This window comes from Orbilia oligospora, assembly GCF_000225545.1.
Source record: "Orbilia oligospora ATCC 24927 unplaced genomic scaffold scaffold00043, whole genome shotgun sequence".
In the NCBI taxonomy this organism is placed as follows: Eukaryota; Fungi; Ascomycota; class Orbiliomycetes; order Orbiliales; family Orbiliaceae; genus Orbilia; species Orbilia oligospora.
This window is the reverse complement of record NW_011645600.1, coordinates 1,999,240-2,026,802: the sequence shown is the minus strand read 5'-3', so window position 1 is coordinate 2,026,802 and position 27,563 is coordinate 1,999,240. Positions and strand designations below refer to the sequence as shown.

The 27,563-nt window shown below is 45.4% G+C and overlaps 10 protein-coding genes across 10 annotated transcripts; 4 read left to right on the top strand and 6 right to left on the bottom strand.

Annotated features, from left to right (window-relative positions):
• Window positions 1-394: 394 nt before the first annotated feature.
• Window positions 395-2,167, bottom strand: AOL_s00043g607 (uncharacterized protein; the record flags this gene model as incomplete). The annotated part of the gene is made up of 5 exons (XM_011121093.1): window positions 395-819; window positions 900-1,496; window positions 1,588-1,937; window positions 2,034-2,059; window positions 2,135-2,167. 5 exons carry the CDS (start codon window positions 2,165-2,167, stop codon window positions 395-397), a joined length of 1,431 nt encoding a protein of 476 aa, XP_011119395.1.
• A 369-nt stretch (window positions 2,168-2,536) lies between these two features.
• Window positions 2,537-2,991, top strand: AOL_s00043g606 (uncharacterized protein; the record flags this gene model as incomplete). The annotated part of the gene is made up of 2 exons (XM_011121092.1): window positions 2,537-2,601; window positions 2,727-2,991. The coding sequence occupies 2 exons, from the start codon at window positions 2,537-2,539 to the stop codon at window positions 2,989-2,991; spliced, it is 330 nt and encodes a 109-aa protein (XP_011119394.1).
• Window positions 2,992-3,627: 636 nt separating this feature from the next.
• Window positions 3,628-5,223, top strand: AOL_s00043g605 (uncharacterized protein; the record flags this gene model as incomplete). The annotated part of the gene is made up of 1 exon (XM_011121091.1): window positions 3,628-5,223. One exon carries the CDS (start codon window positions 3,628-3,630, stop codon window positions 5,221-5,223), a length of 1,596 nt encoding a protein of 531 aa, XP_011119393.1.
• Window positions 5,224-6,763: 1,540 nt separating this feature from the next.
• Window positions 6,764-10,291, bottom strand: AOL_s00043g604 (uncharacterized protein; the record flags this gene model as incomplete). The annotated part of the gene is made up of 5 exons (XM_011121090.1): window positions 6,764-6,823; window positions 6,887-6,964; window positions 7,034-8,781; window positions 8,848-9,868; window positions 10,172-10,291. The coding sequence occupies 5 exons, from the start codon at window positions 10,289-10,291 to the stop codon at window positions 6,764-6,766; spliced, it is 3,027 nt and encodes a 1,008-aa protein (XP_011119392.1).
• A 453-nt stretch (window positions 10,292-10,744) lies between these two features.
• AOL_s00043g603 (uncharacterized protein) lies at window positions 10,745-12,054 on the top strand (the record flags this gene model as incomplete). The annotated part of the gene is made up of 3 exons (XM_011121089.1): window positions 10,745-10,770; window positions 10,841-11,682; window positions 11,762-12,054. 3 exons carry the CDS (start codon window positions 10,745-10,747, stop codon window positions 12,052-12,054), a joined length of 1,161 nt encoding a protein of 386 aa, XP_011119391.1.
• A 1,088-nt stretch (window positions 12,055-13,142) lies between these two features.
• On the bottom strand, window positions 13,143-14,092 carry AOL_s00043g602 (uncharacterized protein; the record flags this gene model as incomplete). Its single annotated transcript, XM_011121088.1, has 2 exons — window positions 13,143-13,453; window positions 13,531-14,092. The coding sequence occupies 2 exons, from the start codon at window positions 14,090-14,092 to the stop codon at window positions 13,143-13,145; spliced, it is 873 nt and encodes a 290-aa protein (XP_011119390.1).
• Window positions 14,093-15,885: 1,793 nt separating this feature from the next.
• On the bottom strand, window positions 15,886-17,371 carry AOL_s00043g601 (uncharacterized protein; the record flags this gene model as incomplete). Its single annotated transcript, XM_011121087.1, has 3 exons — window positions 15,886-16,197; window positions 16,263-17,235; window positions 17,349-17,371. The coding sequence occupies 3 exons, from the start codon at window positions 17,369-17,371 to the stop codon at window positions 15,886-15,888; spliced, it is 1,308 nt and encodes a 435-aa protein (XP_011119389.1).
• Window positions 17,372-19,269: 1,898 nt separating this feature from the next.
• On the bottom strand, window positions 19,270-21,535 carry AOL_s00043g600 (uncharacterized protein; the record flags this gene model as incomplete). The annotated part of the gene is made up of 2 exons (XM_011121086.1): window positions 19,270-19,874; window positions 19,945-21,535. 2 exons carry the CDS (start codon window positions 21,533-21,535, stop codon window positions 19,270-19,272), a joined length of 2,196 nt encoding a protein of 731 aa, XP_011119388.1.
• A 927-nt stretch (window positions 21,536-22,462) lies between these two features.
• Window positions 22,463-23,938, bottom strand: AOL_s00043g599 (uncharacterized protein; the record flags this gene model as incomplete). Its single annotated transcript, XM_011121085.1, has 5 exons — window positions 22,463-23,283; window positions 23,344-23,485; window positions 23,550-23,608; window positions 23,682-23,773; window positions 23,841-23,938. The coding sequence occupies 5 exons, from the start codon at window positions 23,936-23,938 to the stop codon at window positions 22,463-22,465; spliced, it is 1,212 nt and encodes a 403-aa protein (XP_011119387.1).
• Window positions 23,939-25,953: 2,015 nt separating this feature from the next.
• Window positions 25,954-27,131, top strand: AOL_s00043g598 (uncharacterized protein; the record flags this gene model as incomplete). Its single annotated transcript, XM_011121084.1, has 5 exons — window positions 25,954-26,217; window positions 26,401-26,516; window positions 26,580-26,732; window positions 26,847-26,984; window positions 27,077-27,131. The coding sequence occupies 5 exons, from the start codon at window positions 25,954-25,956 to the stop codon at window positions 27,129-27,131; spliced, it is 726 nt and encodes a 241-aa protein (XP_011119386.1).
• Between the last annotated feature and the right edge of the window lie 432 nt (window positions 27,132-27,563).

The window sequence follows — 27,563 nt, the reverse complement described above, 5'->3', positions numbered from 1 at the left end:
AGCATGAACTAATGAACTCGTCAAGGGGTTAGTGGGGAGGAGTGTGGAGGAGAAGCAGCATGAGGATGCTCAGAGGACAGTTATACTCCTCGAGCTAGTCAGATGGTAGGCCTATTTAATAGTTCCAGGTTCTGTATGACTAACTACGAGAGATTATCGTTCTATTTTAATATGATCATTTCAGATCTGCGAATGATAAATGGAGTGCAATGTATTAAATAGCAGACTATAAATCTAAGTTTAGAACGATATGATGTTGCATCTCTCTCCGTCTCTCTTCCAAAATTGTATTGTTTTGTTCCAATCTGCTGGTCGATCTCCATATATGCATAATTACACTGGGCCACCACCTAAAAAGAGTATCTCGGTATATACTAGTTGAACAAAACAAGTGCTATTTCTTATCCCCCCAAAGGATCCCCAAAATCCTACTCTTAACCTCTTCGTTCTGGTTTGGAGTAGCATCCTCCCAATCAATTCCTCCGACCTCGCCACTGACGTCCCCAATATGTGGTGTTTCCGGATCAAATATAAGCTGCTCCCGTCCCCTTCGACTCGCATCTGTGACGATATCACTAACTTTCTCTACTCCTGTTTTTGCGATGTTCTCAATATGTTCTTTCGCGGCATCAAGCGTTTGTTGGGATTCCGCTGCGATATTTTGGATCGCTTCATTCTTCTGATAAGCCTCGTGAGCAGTCTGGCTAGCATCGGTGACTGCGCCTGACAACGTTTTATTCTTTTGCCGTAGCCGTACGATAAGGATATAGAATGATAGGATTTGTCGATGTAAGGCTTCTTTGATAAGCATTGTGATTCCTAAATATACTACAGTCAGTATCACAGCCCATATAACCATACTACTTGTGAAGGATGTAGAGTTTGGGGCGAATTTATACCGTTTGAAAAGAAGCCCTTGAAGATCTCGCCCCATACGCCTTCATACATCCCCATCACTCCACCAGTCTTATATGCCTCCTTCAAAACTTCTAATACTAGAAATCTCCCACTCGCTTTGTCCTTTTTTCTGACTTGCGATCTCGCCTTAGCCATGGATATGGGATACATAATCGAACTAGCCACTGCCTTTGAAATCGCAGCTAGTAAGAATGTCTGCCCTCCAGTCGGCTTTTCTCTGTACTTTCTCGGTAACAAGGATTTTAATGTTTCGTAGAGGAAGAAGGTAATGGCCGGGTTCAGTGTTAATATTAATGTAGCATCGTAACCCGACCAAAAACCTCGAATGCCCTTTTCTGCGTATATTTGTTTTATAATTGTGTTTGCATCTGTTTTCTCTGGTAATTTTTGACCGGCTTGTCGTCGGAGAGCGGCCGTTTGTTTTCTGGTTACAACATTTGCAATTGGCGCGGTGAAGAACTTTGCGATTGCACCGCATAGGACGCCTATTGAGAGTTCTTCGAAGACTCCAAGTGTTTTGGGAGTCTTCCCGGATGGAAGGGTATTCGCCTGAAGACGTCTTTGTCGCATAAAGTTATCTATACAAAACCGATCGAATATGAGCATGGTATATAGATCACCTACAGGCGCACACCCTCACGATGTATAAATTTTCAAAGGAGAACTTACAAGATAGAAAATATATAAACGCCGACCCCATACTATTTGCCGTATCCTGCAAACATCCTTCATAAAAGGCCTTCACTCCACCTTCTTCATTATATATCCTCTTCGCGGCATCGAGAAAATCTTTATACAATTCATCATCTCCCTTTTCATTTTTATCACCACCGTCCGAGGTTCTTCGGGATTGAATCGCACGTTGGACTTGTAATCTTTTTACTATCAGGTCGATTGGATATACCACAATATTTGATATCGAAGTGCCAACCGCACCGGAGAGACCAGCTATTATGGCGTTGTATTCGTCTGGAGGTTGGATTCGGGGTTTCGAGGGTGTTTTGAGAAGTTCTTCTGCCCTGGTATTCGATAAACACTGTTAATACAACGTGAGAAGCTTCTATCGAGATTTCTAGAATGGAATGCTGGTGGTCGTGCATGGAATGTATGCATACTCGAGGTGGTAGAGTTCAAATGCGTCCTTTGTGTAACGGTGTTAGTATATTTCAACGACGTGCTATACCGACAACTGGTGCATGATGCATGTATTTCTTACAAGATCGCTGTTGTAGTAAGTATACCGATTCATTGTTGATTTTAATTCAATCCCCCCGAATTTGAAAGAAATATGTTATGATCATATCATATGAGGGGAGACGGACATGGTTTATAATTTGTAACTTCAACGAGAGTCGGGAACTAGCCTATAACTACGTCATTTCGGCAAAACCAACGGATTCCACAACCGCTGTACCGCACTTACTCAACTAAGCTAAGCTTAGGAACCGTACCAAGACACACATCTCGCAGAAATTCTAGAAGCTTGGCCTGATTGGCGCCACTCAAACCAAAGATCTTGGAGGAATCTTGAGGCTTGTTATCGGCGGGCTTGTCACGAAAGCTTGAACCAACCGATACGATATCCAATTCAATTGCAATTCAAGGCGATACTTTAAACATGTCGCAGGAAGCACTCGTCAGATCTTGGGGATACTCCCATGTTTTCACCTGGACCGATGGACCGTAAGTGTATTCGCTATATATTATACTGACACCCTTTCTTTCTCCTCCTATATTCTACTTTGAGGTATCGTACGCTATACTTTTGCTAAATGTGGTTTACTTAAATTTTAATTTTGCTTGGATAGTAACGAATACTACCCGCCCCACCGCCACGCCACCGAGACTACGCATTTGATCATGCATGGGTCTTTAACCATTCGATATCCTCAGAGTGAGAACCCCGGGGAAAAGACAACTCATAGTGTCGGCGAGAGAGTCGATGTGGGGAAGAATGTGCTACATGAGGTTTGGATGGGTGATGATGGGTGTACTTGTAAGCCTATGCATAGTGATCATGATCTGAAGTTTTCGAACTCAACAGATCTGTTGAGAACATTAGAATTCGGATGAACTGTTAGCGAAGTAACTAACTTCTAGAATTCTACACAGACATAATCGGGGAATAGATGGACAGTCAGCATACCGCGGAAGAAAGACGAGGTTACATACCTGGCCCAGGTACATACATAACGCATAAATACATACGTGTAGATGCCTAGACCGAACCGCCCGGGATAAAAATCTTGTGATGTCTGCAAGCGGGACCCCTGGCGTAAGATGGACATGGACATGGCCATGGACAGCCACCCGCCACCCGGGGAGGAATCGTATGTATTATGTATTGTGTATTATGAAATATGTAGGTCAGACGGTAAGCCGCTTTGGCGACGGCTGCGGGTCGGAACTCGAACAAAGCGACGCAAATTGGATGTAACCTCCGCCAACCTATAAAACCCGACAGCTCCCCGTTTTAATTCTCATTCCTGTCAGCTTCATCGACCTCTCTCTCCTACATCCTAAGACCCCGTCGATATATTATCCGCGGGTTTTTGAATATTAATATTGTCTAGATATCGACATAAACTTGTCAATGCCTGCATCCTAGACACCTGTTCGTTTCCTGTTCGTTTCGCATCGCTTCCCGTTTGAGGTTTTCCATTCCATTCGAATTAATCCTTGCCGACACATCCACAACCCACATTCACCATGATCCGACGACCCTCGTCATTCCTAACTATCGTTATCGCCGTCTTCGTGATCTTTTATCTCTACTACTTCGCCAACCAATTCAATACACCATCATCACTTCTTCCTTCCTCAGTCACAGATGCCAGTCTCCAGAAAAAGCCGCCGCCACTAGGTGCGCAGCCAGACACAAACCCAAAGGATCGCTACATTACAGTAACAGCCACCGTCTCGTCAGTCACCACCAAAACCGCCTTTTCAGACTCTGGAGTCGACTCCAACGTACAATCCGTCGCCCCTCTGCCAGCTGACTACTTCCCTTCAGACGATGACCTCGACCAGGATGCCACATGGTGCGAAACCCGCTATGGCCCCACGTATCTCCAAACAATTGCCAAAAACGCTCGTCCGTTCTGCAAGCCGGAGTCACAATCTCAATTCGACTGCTTGCATAGCAACATGTATGGCGAATCCCGCAAGGACTCCCTGTGCATCGCCCAAAATGTCGTTTTTGAGGACTTGAGGTTCAATATCGACTGTGAATTACGCAATTCTCGCGAACCGGACCTTATGGGATACCCGCACCCTAATAACTTCCAAAGTTATTGGTACGAAACGGGTCCTCGTATAATCATGACGCAGTTCACAAATATTGGCTCTGAGGCAGCTCCTTTGTTCGAAAAGCACGCTTGTTCGAATCCAGCTACACCTAGAGATGACGGCTATAAGATTCTTATAAAACGTGAAGGTGGAAGAAACTACTGGCATTCATTAATGGAAATCCTATCCTTCTATTTCACAATTGACGCCTTGCAAATGTCTATCAACAAAAAGACCGGAAAGCCCTACATGTCCCCCGCCGATACCTCCAAAATCCAGGTCATTGTCCTCGATAAACACGATAACAAAAACTACTTTGAGCTCTGGAACTATTTTTCTCCGAAGCCAGTACTAACTCTTGACGAATACGTCAAAGACCCTTCCACAAAACCATGTATTTCTAATGTAATCATCCCATTACCCGGCGCTTCAAACCCACTTTGGCAGGGAGACTGGGACCCACGTATCTGCGACAATTCGATAATAGTCTCTACAATCCGCCGCAGAATCCTAAAACACCTCAAAATCTCCACCGCGCGAGACCTCCACTCCCCCATAAACCTAACCTTCATCGACCGCAAGGGTTCTCGTAAACTCACAAACTCCAAGGAATTAACAGACGCTTTAATCGCTGCGTACCCAAAGGTCAACGTCAAAGTCGTGGATATGGCGGACCTTACATTGAAAGAACAAATCTCATTGGTGGTCAATACGGACGTGCTAGTGGGTGTCCACGGCGCGGGACACACCCACGCCTTCTTCCTACCCCCACAGAGCAGTCTGGTGGAGATTTTACCCGCAGATTTAAAACATAAGGGTTTTAGGAATCTCGCTGGGTTGAGGGGGATCCGATATTTCTCGGATCATGCGCCTATGGCACCGAGTGATCGACCCGATACTTCGAGGGATTGGCATGCTGAAGATGTGGTTTTTGATAAAGATGCTTTTATGAAGTTGATGGAGGCTGCTATTCAGAGTGTAGCTCATAGAGGATTTTTGGATTCGGATGTTAGTTGATTCTGGTCATACAAACACGGAATTAAAGAAAAATAAGAAAGAAAGAAAGAAGGGAGGAAGGAAAGAAGAAGAACAAGAGGAGGTAATGACTATTATGATCGTCTTTTTTACTTTATTTTTACTCCATGCCCCCATGCCGCCACATGCCTTTGTTTTTAGCGGTTGAACTCATGCTTTGGTTCTAGTTACGGTCAGGTAAACCGGACGCAGGACGTTCTATTATAGTCCACCACCTACCTAGTAATCTCGTTTGCGAGACAAAAGGACGTTCGTTTTTTCTTTAAAGGGTATGAATTGATTAATACCATATTTTCTATAAAGTGGCTACCAAGGTCATTATTTCTTCTATGGCGCTAGCATTTACACAGAGCGCACTCATATATTCTATACATTCGCTTCCATTGTTTATATTTTAGCGTTCGTCCTTTTTTTTTTCAAAAAAAAAAGCTCTCGCATTGCATCGCTGAAATGGATTTTTTTTTTTCCATTCTATATCTTGGAAGGGGGGGCACAAAATTGTATTTCCATCTGAATTTTATTTATTAATTTTTATTTTGAATGAAAATTTAAAACGTTCAAACGGTAGTTAGCTTCCTCTAGACTTGCCTTTAACCCTTTCCCCTTTGCACTCGAACCACACTTGCATACTAAGTCACACACGTGAACTAGATATATCCATACGTACACCATCCGGTCCGCAGCGCCTAGTCTCGAGGCTACTTCTAGTGGTCATGGGGCTAGCTACACAGACGCTTCATGACTGCATGCACACGGGGTACAGAGTAGTACAATACTGGTCTCGTTGTACCGAACGCATGATCGATCATTATGCAAACGTTTAAACTAGCTAGGTGCTTAAATTTCGTTAAATCCACAGCATGCATGCATGCAGGATGATCTATAAGTCCTCCCGAATACAAGCGTTATCCTTCAGGCCTCTGATATCCTTTAGATTCGAATAAATTCCTTACACACGCCGAAAAACAAAAACTCATCTAAGTAGTACTTATCCATAAAGCACTAATGCGAATTGGAAGTAAAGGCCTCGAGATCTGAATTCGAGGCTAGCGCTAAAGAATGGTACAAAATGCATTTGATGCATGGTCACACAAAAAAACGAATATCCGGCTACAAAGAATTCCATATATATACCCATTTTATGCAGACAGCGGAAACGAGGGAAAGAAGTGAAGAGACAGAATAGAAGAAGAAAAGGGGGAAAAAAATATATGGAAAGAAGACTCCACAAGAACGCCATGCTAGACCTCTCAAAATCATGCCTCCAATAATAACCTCTCCCCATTGTAAAAAAAAAAAGAAGAGACAAACAATCAAAAGCAAAAGCGATAGGAGGTCGTAATTTTTATATTAAAAACGAGAGAATAAAAGAGGAAGAGAAAAACCAAAAGTGAGAAAATCTCGGTCCCAACTTTGGAAGAGAAGAGAACAAGAGGGGAAAGTAAAAGAGACTAAAAATGACAAGAAATCAATATTGATAATCTTGCCCAAAGAAAGGAGTCGCTTCTTGTATGATCCGTTTCTAAGGAGATACATTATCAACTTTAACCTTCTTTGCTGTCCCAATGTTGACTTGTGACACCTATTATACCCCCTTCATTAGCACAAACTTCCCCACACACCTGAGGATATCGTAATAACATACCTTCTTTGCAAACTTCAAACTTGTCAAAGTTTCATTCATATGCGCTAATAACGGGCTAACCATCACAAACATCAAGGTCTAGCAACCCCAAAAGTTAGTATCTAAATCACCTAGAACTTTCAATATGGCAGAAATCAAAAAGCATACCTTGCTATTTCCTCCCAAACTATTCTGTAACAAAAACGTCAATTTCGAATTCCTATAAGGAATATGCTTAACCTCCTTGCCACCGCCAAGCGCACTGATAACATCCCCCAAAGCACTCAAACTCTTATTGATATTTTGCGTCTCCTTTAACCTATCACCCGTAGCCTGCGAATGGCTTAACCTCTCAGATCCAGCCAAATCAACAAGATTCAGGGTTCCCTCGCACTTCTCTCCGGTAATATTATTCTGCCCGAACAATTTGAGAATAAACACCGAGTGACTTCTCGATGATCTTTCGTTAGCCTTTGTGGCTGCAACCATTCGGTTGTTTGAGGCTCTCCGCATGACTTCTTCCATCATATCCGGTCCGCTCAGAGCAATAGTCGTGCATTCCGTTAACATGGTTCGTCCCTTATCATGTCGGATCTCAATCTTTTTCTTATCGATATCCGTATCCTTGCCGAGTAAATCGTTCAGGTTCTCATTATACACCTCTACAAAGCTGCCCTCCATAGTATACGTCCATCCCTTCTCGGTAAGTTGGGCGGAGGTACGGAAGATCTGCTCCACGGCTTGAGGGATCATACCATCCTTCGAAGTCATCGTAAATGTTTTACCCGAACCGGTCTGACCGTAGGCGAAGATGCACACATTGTATCCATCTAAAGCGGACTGAACAAGTTGTGAGATTTCCTCGAAAATGAGGTTGTTGTCTGCTGTCGGGTTGAAGACTTTATCAAAGGTATACGGATGCTCTTTAACAGTCTCCGCACCGCTAAGAGTAGCCTTCTCCGAACAATAAAGCTTAATATCCTTCGCTTCATCATCTTGGCCCGGGAAATCAATCTTCGCAGGCTCGCTTTCAGCCTCAAGTGTAGGCCTGACACGGCAGAAGACCCGAATATTCCCTTTCAATTCCAAAACTTGATTATGTAACTTCCGTCTAAGCGTCTCCTCGGTTCGAAGTTTCATCATGGCGGTTTCCAAATCCTTACGCATCTGAGAGACATCACCATCCTTAGCGCGGATAGAGCTATCTCTGTCGGAAATCATAGACTCCAAAGAACAGATCTTATCCCGAAGAGCTCGTGCCGAGGATTCCATATTGAGCGAGTTGACAGATTGTTCAGAGAGAGTATTCCTCATATCCTTATTCATCTTCTGAGCAACTGCCAGCTCATCCTTCGTCTCGTTGTGAGCCGAGGTTTCGGCTTTCAACTCTCCCTTGACTTTTGCTAGTTCCGTCTCATAAGTTGCCTTGAGCGTCGCAATCTCCGTCATAGAAGTATTCTTCAAAGTTGCAACTTCAAGCTCACTCCGGTTCTTGAGATCCGAGAGCTCATTACGACTCCTTTGCTGTGCATCCTCCAAGTCCCGAGCTGCATTGGTCTTTAGGGTGTTCAATTCGTCAGCATGCCGCCGCTTGTCTTCCGCCTGTTCCATCTTAAGCCTTTCGAGCGCCATCCGTAACTCATCAACCTCAGACTTGTGTTTAGATGTCAGATCGCTGACCTCGGTCTTCTGCTTGCGTTCAAGATTGTCGATGTCATCGCGAGCCTTCCGCCGTAGCTCATCCGTTTCGTTAAGAAGTTGCCGCCGAGCATCGTCAGCCTCAATTCTTCTCAATCGCTGCTCTTCGTGTAATTCCATCCTTGTCTTATTCAACTCGGCCTGTTCGCGGTTCAACTCTGACTGAAGTTGTGAGTTCCTGGTTTCCAAAGTCGCTCGCATAGTCTCCAATTCAATAACTATATCAAAAATCAGCATCCAGATCCATAATTATGGTCCCTATCAATGAAAGTGTGAAATCCTACCTTTCATAGAACTCATATCCTTTTGTACATTCGTATCCGCAAACCGTTCCATCATTTCCCTATGGTCCTCTTCCAGATCCGCAAGTCTTCCCTTAACATCCCATCCAGCTCTTGATGGCCTCTTCTTTGCGACCCACGGTCCAGAAGATCCCTTTTCGTTCTCCGTCTCCTCTTCGGCTTCATCTTGCGGTAATGGGACACCAGAAGCAACTGCAGCTTCAATTTGCCTATTATGAGCCGCCAGTGCCGCATTGGTTTTCCCTAGGGTACTTTTATTCAAGGCACCTTTGGCCGCAGCGCCAATCCTCGAAGCGCCAGTCCTACCAACCGTACTCTTACCTAATATGTTCCTCCCGGTCGGGCCTCTCGCCGCAGAAGCGGGAGCGGACGGAAAATTCTGAGAAATGGCCGATCTAGCGACCTGAGTGGGACGGTCATAAGGGCTATCAGTATTTTCGAGAGGGCGCTTTAAAGATGTAGAAGCGGACAATGGATTCCGTCCTTTCAAAGCAGATGGTTTTCCGATTACGCTCGTGCTGAGGATAGATGGTTTTCCAATTGTGCTTGTGCTAAGAATTGAAGGTTTTCCGATGACGCTGGTACTAAATGCGTGTCTGGAGTTTACAGTTGATTCTCCAAGGTCTGTGAGTGGTTGTGCACTCGATTGCGACTGTGGTATGCTAGAATTTGCGGTGGAAGCCGATGAAGGGGCGGGTAATCGCGACCCGCCAGGTCGAGGGAGGGACGACTGCATATCTGGTAATATGTGGAGGGGTGGTGGTTCGGGGTCGAGGAAGGCTTCATTCACACCAACCCTGGTGGCGGGCTTTGGGCCGATAAATTGATCGTCAGTAGTGACTAGTCCTCCACTGTATCCGATACCGATGTCTTTGTTCCTGTCCTTGTCAGGACTTGCAGGGTGATTGTTAAGGAGGAAAGGAGGTGGGTGAGGGTATCGTTTTGTTAGAAAGTTAGAAGGCGAAATTGGGACTAATTGAAGCCGATGGATATTTGGCGAGGACTATTTTTAACGAATTTGGATGTTAGTAGGTGGGTATATAGATGGTGTATGTTGAAGATGAAGATGAAGTTGATGAAGTTGATGAAGTTGAAGATGTTATGACAACACAAAGAAACAGCAGCTTTGGATCGCGTATTATGTTGTTGTTGCCGTTGTTTGTTGACATCGAAGCTTGGAACCCGAAAACATCACCGAGAATGCAAATGCAATGCAATCAATCGATCAATTACAACTTCATCTTCTTACTAGACAAGATACTAGCAGTCGAGGGAAAGATTGTGAAGAAAAAAAAAGGATACTCACATTGACAGATCCACAAAGAGCATTCCCATCAATGTCGCCTTTGACAGGACTGTTATTCAAACCCGACAGTGCCGCCACAGCAGTGATTTTCTTTGCCTGAGCAAGAAGCGCAGACTTCATGTTTATATCTTTCCCCTTTGCGACAAGGGCCGTAAACAAACGCTGTGATTGGGTTTTGTACCTCAGCGAGACTTCTGGTTCGGTTAGCACTAGCTGACCAGGATTGAGGTTGTTCGTGGCGGTGCTGGTGCTGATTAGCTTGACCTGGGAGGTTTGTCGCCGCTTCTTGCTCTTCTTTACCCAGCACTTCTTTCTTTCCTTCCTTCTTTCTTAAGTTACCGAACTTCAACAACTTTCAACCGACAAGAATACCCAAAAATTATAACGATCAATCTCATAGCAAAAAGAATATTTCCTAAAATTAAAAAGATCCGGGAGGTAGTTGGCTGGTGCGCTGCTGGGTGGTTGTCACAGCTCAGAAACAGATACCCCAGAATATTAATACGAATTATATAAAGACATCATCAGCATCATCGTCAACATCGTCATCAACAACATCGACAATCATCGACAATGAACTCCTCATCTTCCTGGTTCACGTAAGTTCCCCATCCTCAAGTACATCAATTAAGTCAATAAAATAAAATAAAATAATAACAATAAACACAGCTCCTACGAACGCTCCCTCCTCAAATCCGACTACGGCACCCAACGCCACCGTCTAACCCGCGACCACTCCAAATCCCTCGACTCCTGCAACCTCTGCCTCCAACGAGCTCGTGACCCCGTCTGCTGCTCCACCCACGGCGATATCTTCTGTCGCGAATGCGCAATCTCAAACCTACTCAGCCAGCGAACGGAGATAAAACGTCTACAAAAGGAAATCGAAAAGAGACATGCAGAGGAAGAAGAAGAACGTATAAGACTTGAAAAGGAGGCTGTCGAAAGAGGTGTCAAGGAGTTTGAGGAGGTGCAGATGGGACTTGAGAGACGGCGGTTGAATAAAAGGAAGGCGGATGATATAGTTGATAATAACGATGGTAGCAATGGTGGTGTTAATGGTGCTACACAAACTATCATTGCTCGAGAAAATGGAAAAATCACAATCGAAGAAACAGACTCCTCCTCCTCCTCTTCAAGAGACCCCAAACGATCAAAAACATTCACCCTTGACGAATCAGAACTCCTTCGAATCGCCCGTTCCGACAGAGAGCGTCTAAAAACCTCAATCACCGCCGAGAAATCCGCTGCATCGGCCCCAAAACTCCCATCGTTCTGGATCCCATCCTTAACACCCTCAATGTCTACCTCAGAAATAGCACCCACAAAACCTCCCAAATTACAACCCGTATGTCCGGGTTCAGATCCAGAAAAACTACATAATTACAGCTTAAAATCATTGGTTAGCGTCAAATTCGCAGAAGAGGCAGAAGAAAAGAACAAACACGGCGAGACGGCCAGGATATGTCCCAGTTGTAAGAAGGGACTCAGTAATGAAACCAAAGCAGTTGGTATGTTTCTTCCTCTTCCTCTTCTTTATATAATAAAATTTATTTTATTTGATCTAACCAAAATCGTCCACCTGTTCAGTCGCAAAACCCTGCGGTCACGTAATCTGTAAACCCTGCGTCAAGAAATTCATCCTCCACTCCGACGACCCCCACTTCCACTTCTCCGGCAAAGAACACATAATACAATGCTCCGTCTGCGAGGCAGACCTCTCCGAGCCCAGTAGCTCCAAATCCAGTAAGAAGAAAGATAAGGACAAGGACAGGGAAACCATAAAACCCGGTCTGGTACAAATATCCAGCGACGGGACGGGTTTCACGGCTGGTGGGGGCAAGGTACTAGCAAAGAAGGAAATGGTAGCCTTCCAGTGTTAATCCATTTCTTCTTTCTGGATTTGTATTATATTATATCAACGGTTGATCCCGATGTCATATTTACTATATATCTAGTGTACAATAATACCAAATAATGATCTCATGATACCATGATCCCAATATCAATACGAGACTACCATGATCCCTCGATATGCTACAGCTAGCTAGTCAAAAACTATGGGTTGCTATAACAGCAACAGCAAAAGTGGTATACTAGTAATACATAAAGCCACCGAACATAAATAACCATGTACGGGAAGTCCTCATCGTCGTCATCATTATCATCATCATCACCATCATCATCACCATCACCATCAAATTCATAATAAAAAAGCGTTCACCCAATCGATCCCTACTTTGCATGGAAGAATACAAATACTTAACTTCCAGCATGACGAGAAATTTGCAGCGAAAAAAAAAAGGGATGAAAGCAAGGTGTGCACAGGCGAAGCCAGCCTATCTAATGTTAAATCCGTCCGCCCATTTATATAAGTCAAACGAAAAGGAGAAGGGGAGGGGAGGGAAGGAAAAAAGAAGAAAGGAGAAACAATCATCAGAATACCATCGGAGGTGGGCACTTCCATATTCCCAGTACACCACATTAGTAAGCAGAAAGAAAAAGGACACCATAAATAACACCAGTAAGAAAAATGCAGAAAAGGCCGGCTGTAATGTACATGAAGGGGAAGGAGGTGGGACCCAATGGCAAGAAAATAATAATAATAAAGGTTTCATCCGATGTAGAGCCAGATGATCGCAAGAATGAAAATATAATATCAAATGACGTCGTTGTAAAGTAGGAAGAGGGCCGGAGGTTAGAAGCTGTACCCAAGGGCAATCTGGTGTGCGCTTGGGTGGGGACTGAGCCTCACCCTCTTTGCACCCCGGAGGCTCTCTTGTTTCTCCTCTTCCCACCCCAACATTTCCTCCGACGCACGCTTCCTCCCGGCCAGTGGTGGAAAAGCACCACCGAGGGGGAGAATCGCGCGTGGAGGAAATTTGGCGCGGTAGAGGAGGAACTCCCTCAGCTCCTCCCGGGTGAGGCCCAAATCCCACTCCAACGCCGCCATATCTAACGACGGGTCCTCCTAGTTCTCGTCATCCGAAGACACCTTCTTCTTCCTGCCCCTCCTCTTCTTAGGAGGAGCCCCATCTTCCTCGATAATATTGACGTTTCCGCCATCTGAATTGCCACCGCTAGCGGCGGCCTTCCCATTACCCTCACCAGCAGTGGGGATATCTGGGGCCTTCGAAATGATGTCAGACAAGAAGTCGAACTGTTCTTCTTGGTTGACTGCAAGTTTGAGGTGAGCAGCGGTAATCCGCTTGCTCCCCCTGGCCTTAGCTTGCTCGGCAGCCTGCGTAACAAGTGATACCATGAACAACTCGAGTGCCTTGGCTGTATCCCATAAAACAATTGTTAGCTAGTGATATACTCAACATTGGCGAACCAAGAGGTGACGACAGAATACTTACCGACTATGACAGGGGTCACTTGAGCTACCTTGCCGACATCTTCGTCAGCCTGCATGATCCTCTTGATGCGAGCAACTGGAAACTTCGTCTTTATGTTGACGTGTTGAATAGGTTTCCTTGCCACTCTTTCGCTGGGAGCATCAACATCGCTCGTGATAACCTGATGAGCGGCAGCAGTAACCGTGGCAGGGACAACTGTCTGCGGATGAGGTGGTTGGTACGACTGCTGATACGGAGCAGCAACGTACTCAATCTGCGACTGTCCGAACTGGGACCCCATTGCCGGACCAGCAGGCATAGCCATCTGGGTTTGGTTATAGGCGTTGTTAGTGTAAGATCTGAGCTGTCGAGTCGGAGGTTGGTATGCTTGATGAGCAAACAACTGCGACGACGGCTGCGAACCATACAATTCACCTGTAAGGGACTGTTGGGATTGCGGGTTTTGTGCAGAAGCAGGCCCGGAGGGGACAGGGGTCTGATAGTTCCCTGGATATGGGTAACTATTGTTACGCTGGTTGCTTGGGTACCCACCTTGGGGCGGGTACGACGGATATCCCTCCATCTGGGAGGAAAAGAAGGGAAGAGAAGTAAAGAAGGGACAAGGGCACAAGAAAAGAGAAAAGGAGAATGTGGATTCAGTATTGAACCTTCGCGGTTCGGATTATTAGATTGGTGGCTGGCCAGGTATCTTAGCCTGAAATGTCGTTGCTGGAATCTTGTTGCAGACAACGGGTAACTCGGCCTGAAAAGATTGAACTTTACCAATTGGATAGACGGGAAGCTGCAGCCTATATTATAGGAAAGAAGTTAGTAAACGAGCTTACCAGGTTATATTTTTTCCTCCTTGGCTTTTTTGAGACTTGAATTGGGATGTTCCAGGTAGATGAAGCACCATTGACCAAGCTCCAGGGAAGCTAGCAACGGCAGGGGACTACAGGAACTACTTACAAGGATAAAAGGTAGGCTGACAGAAGGAATCAATTGAACAAAAGTATATGAGGATTAATCAATTGGCCTTAACGATGAGAAAGAGACTTCAATATCGAAAGGATGTCGATATCAAAGGTTGGTGATGTTGGTGAAGGGGGAAGAAAAAAGAAGAGGGAGGGAGGAAGAGGAAGGAAGAGGAAGAGAGAGAGGAGGGAGCTGTAGTAGTAGTTATAGTCGACCGCTATGCGTTGTGCGTTGTGTGTTGCGCGTGTTGTGAAATGAGAGAGCAATGTGTTGTCTGAGGTTTAAGTAAGTTAAGTAAGTCAAGTAGTTAGCAGGCAGTTGCCAGGCAGAGAACGGGAACGGGGCAACTTTGGAGGGGCTGCATGGCGGGCCTTATATAAAATTTGGCTCCACGCGAAAAGCTCCAAAACGAGCTCGCCTGTTGCTTTATTTTGCGCAGCCCCGCCCCTGTCATCATCATCATCCATCCATCCAATTCATCCTCCATCCATTACCCATTCACACACTCGTTATCCATCGCTATCGATATCAAACCTTAACTTCAACATCTCCTCGGATTCATATATCTCTTATTAACATACATTTAAGTAAGCTATCATACACCTCCCCTTTTTTTCATTTTCTTCGCTATGATATATTCATATGGAGCATATCCATATATAATGATGATACCGAGCTGCTCCAGCTGTTCTACTCCAAACGAACAAAGGAATTTCCAAAATAACCTCCCTTTGGTTATCGCCATCAGGCCATTGAAAATTCACGAGGTACTCTCGCTGTCGCTTCCCCAGAAGCATCCGGCCATCCGGAGCGTTTCTTCGGAACTTCTTCCTCGAGTACTCTCATTTCACACCCGTCTGTGGCGTCATAGAATCGTAACAAGCGGACTTTCCTTTCGTTCGGGAACGTGAGAGTTTTCCCTTCGTTTTGTTTTCAAAGCAAGGGAAAAAAAATTACTTGATCTAATCTGATCATACACTGCGATTTTTTTATTTCTATTGTTTTCGCAAAGACACCGGTCACCTTCCGGAGAAACCAAAAAAAAAAAAGATGGCGGGTATTAACATATTATATGCTTCCTAGAAATATTATACACTCGAAGAAAGAAGGAGAAGAAAATGCTCTCTATCAAAAAACAATAAGAGTAAAACGACACGAAATAAAAGCCATAGAAGATCGAAGAAGGAGAGCGATGCCAAAAATGTGAAGGATGCGGCTGTCCTACTGCCGCCCTTTCCGTGACGATGCACGCCAAAAACCGAGCCTCGGAGCCAGTATACCCCGAATTATCTATGCACTTGAAAAATCAAGATAAAAACAAAAAAACAAAAAATTAAAAAGAATTAAAATTGAAAAAATCGCGCGGACCCATATGCATATACCAAACCCAAGGTGTGTTTTTTACTCTCCCGTTCTATCCTCAAAGTTCACATAAATCGTTCCATCTTTCGTGATCCTCGTTACCTTACCCGTATGATCCGTTGGCTCCGTGATTCCTTTGGACTTCAGGTCTGTCACAGTAATCCTCTTGTTCCAGAAGTCTGTCCACCTCTGGTTACACGCGTTCTCTACCCAGCACCCTGCTAAGTGCACCACCAAATCATCTTTGTGCCATCCCATGTGCTCCCATCCGACCGGGAACCCATTTAGAACTCTCTGGGGTACGAGCGCAACCCTCTCCCTAACCTGTCTGTGATGCTGTACCATGTGTAACTACCCCAAATGTTAGCTCCGCACCAACCAAACCAGCTGCAGGGAGATATAAGCAAAGAACCTACCAAGGCATCCTGTTCCTTCCCCGGCCAATTATTGTACACATAAAACGGTTCCTCCCACCAATCCATCAACATCTTTGTAAATTTACTTCGTCTCAAGAAGAAGCTTCCGGCGTTCAACCCATTATGATCCTGGCCAACAATAATCTCAATATCCTTGGGATCCACATTCTGGCCCATAAAGTGTCCAGTATGTTTACTCTCGCTCTTCAAGAACTCAACCCCAGCTGCGAACTTCGACCTCATCGCCGCGTGTGACAGAATATGGGAATTAAGGTCAATATCCGGGTTCATGATAATAGCATCGAGATCGAGCCACCAAACCCAATGGGCGTCTGGGAATTGAATGAATGTATCGAGTAACGCAGGGATCTTGGCCCAAACCGGGTGTGCACCGTGTAAATCGTATTTGGAGATGTTGATAAAATTGAACTTGTAGCCATGGAAATCGGCGTATTCTTGACGATTTTGAGTCGCTTGCTCGAGTAAGTTGGCAATACCGCCGTTGTGTCCCTTCCCATCGCTGGCCATGAGGAGTACGACTTGATCGGGTCTCGGGCCGGCCGGGTCATAGTATACATCGTCCTTGACATCGAAGGTCCATTGCGCCCTAGGGATCGGGATCTTCCCCTTCTTCTTCTCTTCTTCGGGGTCCTTATGATTCTTCTCTTCCGGTTTCGCTTCTTGTGCTGGTGGTTGCTGCTGCTGGGGCTGCTGAGGCTGCTGAGGCTGCTGCTGTTGCTGTTCAGGCTTCTGTGGTTGCTGGTTGGTATTTCCGTGATTCTGTGGGTCCGAAACCTGGTACGGGTCCGGGGTAGAATGTCCAGCCTTCTGCCCTATAGCGCCATTGAGGGAGTCATCGGGTTCATGGAAAAGTCCGTCATTAGCAGCCGGGTGACCGCCTCGTAGGTTATTATTTTCGAAATATGAGAGTAAAGTGATGAATAGGAAAAGAACTATGCATGCTAATATGCAGCTGGTAGTAAAATACGGGTTAGGCCAAGGGTCATAGAATGTGATCAAGCCACTAGTACGTGCTGAAGCTTGACATCATAACAAGGACCGATAGGGAAGCAGTACACGACTTACTTTGATACGATCCGTCTCGCCATCGCTGGCTATTCCGCCCAGAGGAATCGGAATATCAGCGTATCCTAAAAAGATGCCTTCGAACCGACAGCTATGCGAAGGAATGCCAATAATGCCGTCTTTCTCCCTCAATAGGTGTCGTAAACTCCTTCAATGTCAATGCAATAACATGCAAATACCGGATAAAAATGCCGAGCAAAAAAGAACCAATTAAACCGAAAACAGATCCGTAAACAACTGAATGATTATGCTATCGCCAAATACATGAGAGAGAGAGAGAGACTGTTTGGTCGTACGCGATGGATCAAATACAGGGGCGTTTCGGATGGATGATGCCGAGAAGGGCGTTTTCTGTGGAACTGGAGCTTGAAAAGGAAGACGAAGAAGAGCCTACGGTATACGGTATACCGGTATAACAGCTAGAGAAACGGGCGGATGTGAATACGCTCTTCGAGGTACTACAAGTGGAGGTTTGTATCGAGTAAAATGCTGTCGACCTGCTCGATTTTGATGCTAGAAGAGGGTTCTAGGTAAGTAGTGAATGGAAATGGATGGTACCGAACGGAGTTGTATGGCAGTTGGACTGGGGTGTTCCAGTTAAGTTAAGTTAATGTTTCGTGGAATATTAAATGAGAGCCAAGCTGCAGACAGGGAACAGTTCGAAGGCTGATATCATACAGATGCCGGAGCAAAGAAACAATCAAAATTCCGTAGGACAATGTCTTTGTACCATGCAAATACTAACTTATATTTATGTACGACGAAGCAAAGCAAAGGGGAGGAAGCTCGAAGGAGGTGAAAAAGGGGGGGGGGGGTGAATTTAACGAATGTGTCGAATGTTAAGGCATTTGTCGACCTCGAGACAAGCATTGCAAAGTGGGAAACATTAATAAGGGGAACCTTGAAAAGCTTGAATTTGTTATCTTGTGTACACAGCGCTAACTGTCTCCTGCTTTCAACGAGACCTTCATACTTTGTTAGTAAGTATCTATACTTTCATAGCTACAGGCATTCAAAATACAGATACGTATCGATATCAGGCCAATATCAACATCCGCCCCAAGTCCAAGTGCAAGTTCAATGTACCCAAATATAAACCCCCATGCACGTATGCATAGTATATTTCTCAATACTACCTCACGCCGGTGGGACCTACCCAAGCAACGTAACCATTCTTTATAAAAGTATAAAGTAATATAACCTTCTGGACTATCTTTTCGAATTTTCCGTCCCGCGTATTTGAAACTAAATTTCCAAAACATACACATGTAGGTAGTTTAAAACACCACCGTGGTGACGTGATCATGATCTAAACTTTATAATTCGAAGTTTTTCATCTCTCGCTAGTTTACAGACATATAGAAGGATCAATATAAAAACTAGCTATAGCATTACACGTGCTGCAGTATGCACGCATGCATGGTCTATATGATGGTCTAACTACAAAATAGTACACTCAATGGAAATCTAGATATCTTTCGTACCCATTGTTAATTAATTACGCAATTAATTGCCCTTATGAAGATAAAATGAAATGAAATGAAACAAGATAAAGTAATAAAAACAGTCTGCAAAGCTCTATGTTTTTGTTTCGTTATAATTAATATATAACGAGTGTCATGCTCCAATTCTCACGCCAGCGTTAACAGTATCTCCCAATGAACCGAAGAAAGAAAGAAAAAAAACTTCAAGATGAAAATAATGAAAATGAACCGTTTCCCGTCCCACCAAGTAATGATAGTTAAACTAGCAACCAGAAGAAAACCCCCCTAAGGAAAAGAAAAGTAAACAAGAAAGCGAAAAAAGGGGATGGTATGGAACGAAAGAAAGAAAGAAAGTGGCTGGCTCGAAGGCCGGAGAGGTAGGAAACGATCGAGAGAGAGAAAGAGAAATAGGCTATCTACCAATCAATCAGACTCAATCAAGAAGACTCACTCTCCTCTTCCAACTCCTCTGTCGATGGCGGATCCTCTAGGGGCACTGTGATAGCCCCCTGCACCCATTCCATCTTCTCCACCTCCTCTAACGGCAACCGTTTCTTAACCCTTTTCAAAAGCCCATCCACAACGACCTTGGCTGGATTCCAGTCGGGGTCGTAAGGCTCCTTGATACTTAGCTCCCCTTCAGCGTCCGCAGCAGCACTTCCCTCTTCTGCAACCGGTGGCGGTGTATCTGCCAATTTAAACCACTTCCAGTCGCACCTGGCTATCCGATGCGCCGTCCTAGAACGCATCTTATGTTCATTCGCCCCGGGAACAGGGTCAAACGGTAGTCTAGATTCGCAGATAGCATAGAGCAGAACCCCCAAAGCCCATGCATCCGTGTGACGGCCATCGTAGGGCTGGCCCAATAATAATTCCGGCGCCGCATAGTCTTCAGATCCACACCTAGTTGTCAGGAGGGGTTCGTCAAAGTCTATACGCCTAGATAGACCTAGATCCGTAAGCGTGGTAATCGAGCGATTCGAGGCAATTATCTCGTCGCCGGATTGTGCGAGCTCTTCAGCCGTGAAGTTTATCAATACGTCTATAAAAATGATTGTTAATCACCATTTTCGCCAATTACGTAAAACTGAAAAAAGGCTAGTGGGACATACTCTCCAGCTTGATATCACGATGCACGATCCCCGACAAGTGCAGATATCTCACCGCACCCACCAGCTCCGAAAATATCCTCCTTACAAACTTCGGTGTCAACAACTTTGGCGCACTCGTCGCCAGGTCGAAAAGATCACCACCCGCACAATAACCCAGAATGAGAAGCGCCCGTTTCCTTTCAATGCTCTGCGCCTTCAAGTGCACTAATGACGGATGCTTCAATGATTTCAGAATATCCAGCTCCCGTTTAAGCGAACTCTCTATCCTCGCCCTCGAAGCTCCTCCCGCCGCTGTGTTCTCCACAATTTTAACCGCAACGAGTTTGTCCCTATCCAATTCAGCTTCTGAGTCCGTGTTTTTCTTCAATTCTAACGTGGCCAGCATGACTTTACTAAACGTCCCTTGGCCGAGCAGTCTGACTGCCCGCCAACGTCGAATATTATTCCCTGGATATGTTGTAGCCGTAAATATTTCCCGCACAATGCTACCATCTTCGGGAATACGATAATCGGATACCCCATCCACTATAACGGGGACCTGAAGATCGGCCGTACTCCTAGTTCTCTGCTGTCCATGTTTCCCAGCAAGATGTTCTTCTCGCTTAAAGGGATGCGAAGTGGAGGACGACGACGATGCATCCTTTGACTCTGAATTTCCATCTTCCGTCTGACTCTGTCTTGATATTGCAGGAACATCAAGTTTTGTAACCTGCTCGCTAACACTCCGGGGCGTACTTTGATGTAATCGGTAATCGTGCGCTGAGGGTGCGTCAATGTGATTTAACCCTTGGTATAATTTCCGCTTACTCGGCGACCTGCCGACACCAACTGGCATCGAGTCGCTCCCACCGCCACCAGCACCATGTTCTCCTTGATCGTTGATTGATAACGATGCTATAGAGCCTCTAGAAGTAGGACGGGAGCTAAGGCTTCCATTTCTAAATAATCGCCAGGGACCAGGTGAGTCTGCTGATATTACTGGAGATGGCAATGGAGTTATTTCGGATAGAAATCCTGTGATTGATGGGGATCCTGTCGCGGAGTTTGGAGAGAGTGAGCTTTGGAAGGAATTGGAGCGAGAGAGAGCTGCAGCAGAGGCTCGGGTGCTGGAGGGGACCGGAATGGATTTTGCGTTGTTCGTAGAGGAAGACATGGCTACGACGTCAGTCTGAAGACGCAGATCCGGAAGATGGTGAGGGTGATGATAATGGGAATTGTGGTGGAGAGGTTGGCGATGATCGATGGAATGAGCGAGGGAGGAATGAAGGTGGTGGTGGGGCGGCTGGAGGTCGTCGTCTGGGGGCGGATTGGCGAATATAAGGCGGGGAGGTTGTATCTGCGAGGTTGGCTGAGCACTTCTCCCAATATTGATGCCACTCCCAATGCCACTACTCCCACTATTATTATTACCACTGCCACTTTCACTCTTACTGCTGTTGATAGTATGCACACTGGTCAATGTCTCAGCAGATGTGCCAGCGCCGGCGCCAGAAGTACTAGTAGCGGCTACATCGGTGGAATGAGGAATGGACGATCCATTATTCCCATTGCTAGAATTGAGCGGATTCGTGCTGCTGTCGACCTCCGTCATGGCAGCAGAGCAAATATCGAACAGATGCCGTGGAAAAGCGGCAGCGTCTGAGGGCGTATCAGCAGCCACTCGAGATTCCGAGATTTAATTAAGAAGTGCTTGGTTAGTTAGTATCGCCAACTGGGTAAGTATCGGGTTAGTACTATGTGTATGCAGATGTCGGGAAAAGAAAGCCCAGCTTTGTAAGGGAATTAAATGAATTAAATGAGGAAGTGGGATGGATGGCTGCTGCCCCTCGAACTAAACGATAAAAGCTCGTTCGGCAGCCAATAGTCTGCTGCACATGGCCTGCCTTCTTGGGGTCGCTAGCCTGCCCGCGAATCTGGGTCGGTCAGGCCCCGTGCCAGGCCGAGGCTTGGCCCGAACCATATCGAGATGAGGTTTGTTCCTATTTGATGCCTGGTCGGTCTTGTCTGTGGTGGTGCATGGAAGTGGTGGTGAGGCTGTCTTAAACTTTCAGGAACCGCATCTTAAAGTTGGCTTCGATTGGCCCCACTGCCGGATGAAGTCCTCAGGGCCCCGGACGAGTCCGAAATATCCAGATCCGGCGACTTTGCGCTCAGACCAGGCCCTTCTTTTTCTCCGCTTTTTAAAATACAAGACATATGCACATGTTCCTTGCTCTCAGACATGATCGTGAACAAAACCTAAACGATGAAAGGAGAGGGGGAAGAGAAGGATCCGAAGAAAGGAAGGCTTTTGCGATGCATATTAATATTATCGAACAATGGAAATCAGGAAAACGATAAGAAAGAAAAGTTTGAAAAAAAAAACAAAAGGGTCAAGTCTGGGGAAAAGAAAAGAGAAAGAAAGAAAACAGATTCTGCATTGCACCTTCACAAATCGTACACACAATCCCTCAATGTTATTTGTCGTTTCGCATTCCTTAGATATACCGCAAGATCCAAAACCAGGCGACATGTCAACTCACGGGTGGTACTCGTCGTCGTCATCGTCCATCGCGAGCGGTTGAGCATGGGCTGGAGCGCCGTTGCCCTTCGAACTGTTGGCACCCTTAAGCAACATCGCAACGACATCAGCATCCAATCCTTCCATCCCCGCCATGGGATTATCTGTAGCTTTGGGCGCGGCAGGCGCCTTGCTGTAGTTCCCATACTGCAACATCGATGAGAGTAAATCGACGGGCGCCTGAGTTTTGGTCGGCGAAGTCTGCTGGAACGAAAAAGGCCCACTCTCCTGGAACGATGGGTCTTCAGTGGCAGGTGGCGGTGTCAGAGCTTCGACCATCTCCCGTGGCGGTTCAATGTCTGGTGTTGTGGAGCGCATCGTGGTATCGCCGTTCTTATCGTCCGTCATCCCGGAAAGTAGCATATTCTCCACATCCTTCTTAACGTCATCCGTCCTTGCTTTCTTTTCCTCCACTCCTTTCAACTGTGACTCCTCCCCTGCCAGTGCGGTTTTATTGGTCTCAAGCAGTGTCTCCAGGTTCTTGATCAATTCCCTTCGCGATGACAAGGCATCCGAAACGGCGGCATGGGCGATATCAAGCGTCTTAATAAGCTGCGATAGTCGTGCAACATAGACTGCAGGCGGAGGAATAGCCTCCGCCTCCATCCATTTCTTGTACTCATCGCCAGCCGACCCAAGTGCGATCGTAGAGTGGGTAAGTTGGTTGTTGAGCTTGCTCTGAGCGGCAGCGAGGCGTGTAAGCTCTGCTGGCGTGGTGCCACCAATTCCACCACCCAACCCTCGTCTCGCAGTAGTACTAGATTTCCCCTTGTCGACATCTGCCCCAAATACATCGTCAGCCTTCAATTCATTTTAGCTACCACCAGGTATAGACGTACCATCCAGTCGCGCATCAATCCCATCCAACACATCCACATCAAAAATACCTCTTTGCCTCCAGACTTGAATAACCCGCCTCAACTTTCCCTGGATATCCGCCGAAGAGCCTCGATACGCAACTTCACAGGCATCTGCCATTATCTACTCACAGGATTAGAATCCCCAACCTCAAAAAGTCAAACCAAAATGTATCGTATTATCGTACCGGTGCGAAAGCGACCCCAAACTCCTCCTTCTTCCTTGCCTTCATCTGCTGGACAACCTCTATTCACACAAAACAATCGTCAGAATCACCGTGCCAACGTGTATATAGCGCGGTAGGGTTGGGTAATCGTACCGTTGACGAGGTAGACCAAGTTTAGTTTTCGAGGAGCAGACGCCTCCTTCAACCGCTGTAGCCATATTTGTGCGAATCGCTTAGCGTGTCTCCTGTATGAACACAATAATATCAGCAAACCCCGTTTCCAAAGAAAGCCCGACAGTGGCCAGATCGTACCTGTGGAACATGACCCATTGTGCAATAGAGACAATACCCTCCTGGGTCTCATTGAGGGCATTCAGCTTCGAATAAACAGTTTCATCGGAAAGAGACATATTGAAAGTAGGAAACAAGCTATTCAAAGCGCCTGCACGGATTGGTTTGATCAAAAGAAACAGATGATGTCAAAAGTCTCGTTCGTGAGATCGAATGAAGGTTGAACAAAGGCTCCGCTCGGTGTCTACGTCACAATCACACGACCAGAAATATACACCCGAAGCTTTCGTTGTTAGTATTCTACAAAAGCACTAGAGGTTGTCCGGGAGCTTGGTGATTGTTGAAATGGTATTTGACAAGTCTACGGGAGTATGGGTGATGTGGGATGTTGAAGGATCGGATGAACGGCCAGAAAAGCTTGAACCTGTTCGAGACGCGATTCAAAAACGCCAAGCATTGGCCATCTCTCAAAGTCTGCAACACCAAACCCTTGTTGCATTCTGGATCATATAGTCGTGAATTTCAATTCGAATTCGAATTCACGAAACTTGTATCTATATATACCTAGGTACCTCCTTACTAAGTAGGTAGCTATAATGCGCGTAATACGGTGCTCAATATGATTATTTTAGGCCCTTCTATCGAAATTACGAGTTAAGGGAGGACTATAGACACAATATGCCTCTATTCCACGGATTGCTAAGTTCTATATTCCTTATGACCCTACGAATCTAAGCATACTAATATCAGGGATTGCGTCCATGCATCATATATATATATATATGTAGCCTTGTTATAAGTATGCAACGTTAAGATACTAATAAGTACCTATGTAGGTATGTAGGCTTAATTAAAAGTCAAGCTTATATATATACTTGGCATAGAGGCACGAGGCTGTAAAGCACCAGGCTCAGAGCATAAAATAATGTCTGGTCTTCTTCACTGCATCCGGCTTTGGCCTTGCATCAAAACGCTTCTGCATGATATCCAGCTTGTGATATGTACGCCCTTGGTAAAATAAGTTCCCCACGAAGAAAAATGTAGTCTCGGTTGAGTATTATAATTATAAGTAGGACCCCTAAGTCTAGCCTCGAGACAGGGACTCTAGCATAGCAAGCATACTCTCATCAGACCTAGAGGCTCGGGTTGCCGAGGATGGTCTATGATTTGATACAGGGCCTAGCTTGACGACACCGAGAAAACATATTCAAGCATGTTATACTATGACGTTGATAACCGTCATAAAAGCTCATCTCTCAAATGTTGTATATGGTAATCTAAGAGGCCGCAGTCAGCTGATGCTGACGATACTGCTAGTTCAACTCTGGGTTCGAGGAAAGGATATGTATATATACTTCATATAGGTAACGAAAAAATTACACCGCAGTATACTAATCCGAAAGAATTTCAGATTAGATAGAGATGTCTTTTAGTGTCGAGCTAGAACGATACCTACTAAGGTTTCTAGACTATAGTTATAGGTGAACACTCAAACAATCTCGAGCATATTGTAGACACGGTCCACCCGGGAACACTCGATTCTCGGTATGGCTAGTGACAGAGACAGCTAATAAACATATAAATGTGATATATATTGAAACTAAACACCCGCTATCGGATTGGATAGCCTTGACCGGCTTCACGGTAGATAAACAATCAAGGTCTGATTAAATAGATACTCAAGGAAGGCAGGATTCGAAGTCTAAGTACGGGACAAAACGCACAATTTAATCAAGATTTTTAAACTTATACAAGCTGGTTAACGTTAATTAACTAATTGATTTCATGCAGGTGTATATTAAAGCCCTTTCGGCTCCCTACTAGTTCATTCCCCAGTTTTGTAGGTGAGAAACCGTACAGAATGGAGGAGTTATGTCCGAATATCAATGGCTTCCATAATATTCTAAGCCGCTTAGCTGGGGTATATTACATTACAAGCTACTAGCGAGCGCAGCAAGGTCCAAGCTACTTGTCAGCGTCGTCAACACAAACCCACTCCAGTCCACCGCCTCCATCCAAACAACCACCCACCGTCCATCCATCCATCTCCGTTACAACATCCACCTCCTTTAACCCCCCCGAAAACCCACCACGCCCCAAAGAAAAGAAGACCAAAAAAACCTCCAACCAAAAAATGTCCCATTTCCCATCAATCGAGGATTTCGATGACGGAGTCACCGCTCCAACCGGTGGTCCCATCGACGACGCCGACGACCTGTTCCTTCGCGAACAAGCCATCCTAGGTGACGAAGCCACCCAATTTTCCGCCGACAAGTTCCCCGCGCTTGATAACGACGGCGACCTTCTCGGAGGAGGTGGAGCAACAGGTGGCGGTGATGGATTAGTCGAGACTCACAAATTTGAGAGTAGCTTTCCAGATTTAATTGCCGATAATGAGGTAACTTTTAAGCTTGACTTCCCTTGTACATGGATGATGGTGGATAGCTTTCTGGGGCTTGGGAAGAAGAAGAAGAACGGGGAGGAAGAGGAGGAATTAGGGAAGCTTATGGAGCTTCCTAGAGCTATCTAAAAAGCTTCACCATAACATAAGGTACACCAAGCTAACCACCTCATCTCACAGGCCGTCGGACCCGGTGGAACCATCACAGGCACATCAGCTCCCTACATGCCAGGTGTCGTAAACACCAACTTCCCATCCACATCTTCCCTCCCAGAAGAAGAACCCGAAGTCATCAAGTAAACCCCCCCAAAATCTTACATACAATCTTACATAAAATACTAAAAACTTATCTTTCTAAGGCAATGGCGCGAACGTCAACAGCTCGAAATCCAACGTCGCGACGAACTTTCCGAATCTCGCAAGCAAGAAACAGTCGAAAAGGCACGAGCAGCTATCGATGACTTTTACGATAATTACAATTCGAAGAAGGATAAGAGCATAGAACAGACTCGGTATGAAAACGCGCGCACCACCAATCAATCAATCAACCAACCAATTTAAAGACGCCTTCACTTTACAACCCCAAAGAACAATGGCTAATATTTTATTCATTGGGAACAATACAGAAAAGAAGCAGAGGAATTCCTTGAAAGTCGTGAAAACACCTCCGTCGGCGGAACCGCCTGGGAACGTATCGCAAAGTTGGTGGATCTGACAGATAAGGGTGTCAAGACCGCAAAGTCGGATAAGACACGTTTCAGAGAGTACGTTTCTTCTCTCCCTCAATATAAGAAAGAAAAAAAAACCTCACCTAAACAAAAACCAACCGACTAACAATCCGGGAAACTTCCTATAGACTCCTAGTTTCCCTACGAAAGGACGAGAAGGCCCCCGGTGCCAGCGGCATTTAGATAATATACCTTCTTTACTCTTTTTTTATTTACTACAATCAACAGCGCCATGTCCTATTTTAAAAGCAGGGCTCTTTTTTTCTCCCTTTATCACTACTATGATGAAGATCAACGTTTTTTTTTTTAAAGAAAGATCAATCAAAAGTACTACTTGGGTGGTAATGACATGACGAATGGGTTTACTCTTTTTTTTCCCTTATGTTTTTTTTTCAATCTCTCTATGATCGAGCTGCTGGTTGCTTTTTAATATACTTACCCGCTCGGTCGGTCGAGCATGCTTTGTACATCATTAACTTCGCCTAGCCTGCATGCTTTGATCATCAATACACGCTTTTTTTTTCTGGGACCTCATAGCCTAGTCTCGTATTGCGGACGTGGTCCACACTTTGCTCGTAGCCTAAGGGTTGGGATTTCGTCGGTATCTACCGTTCG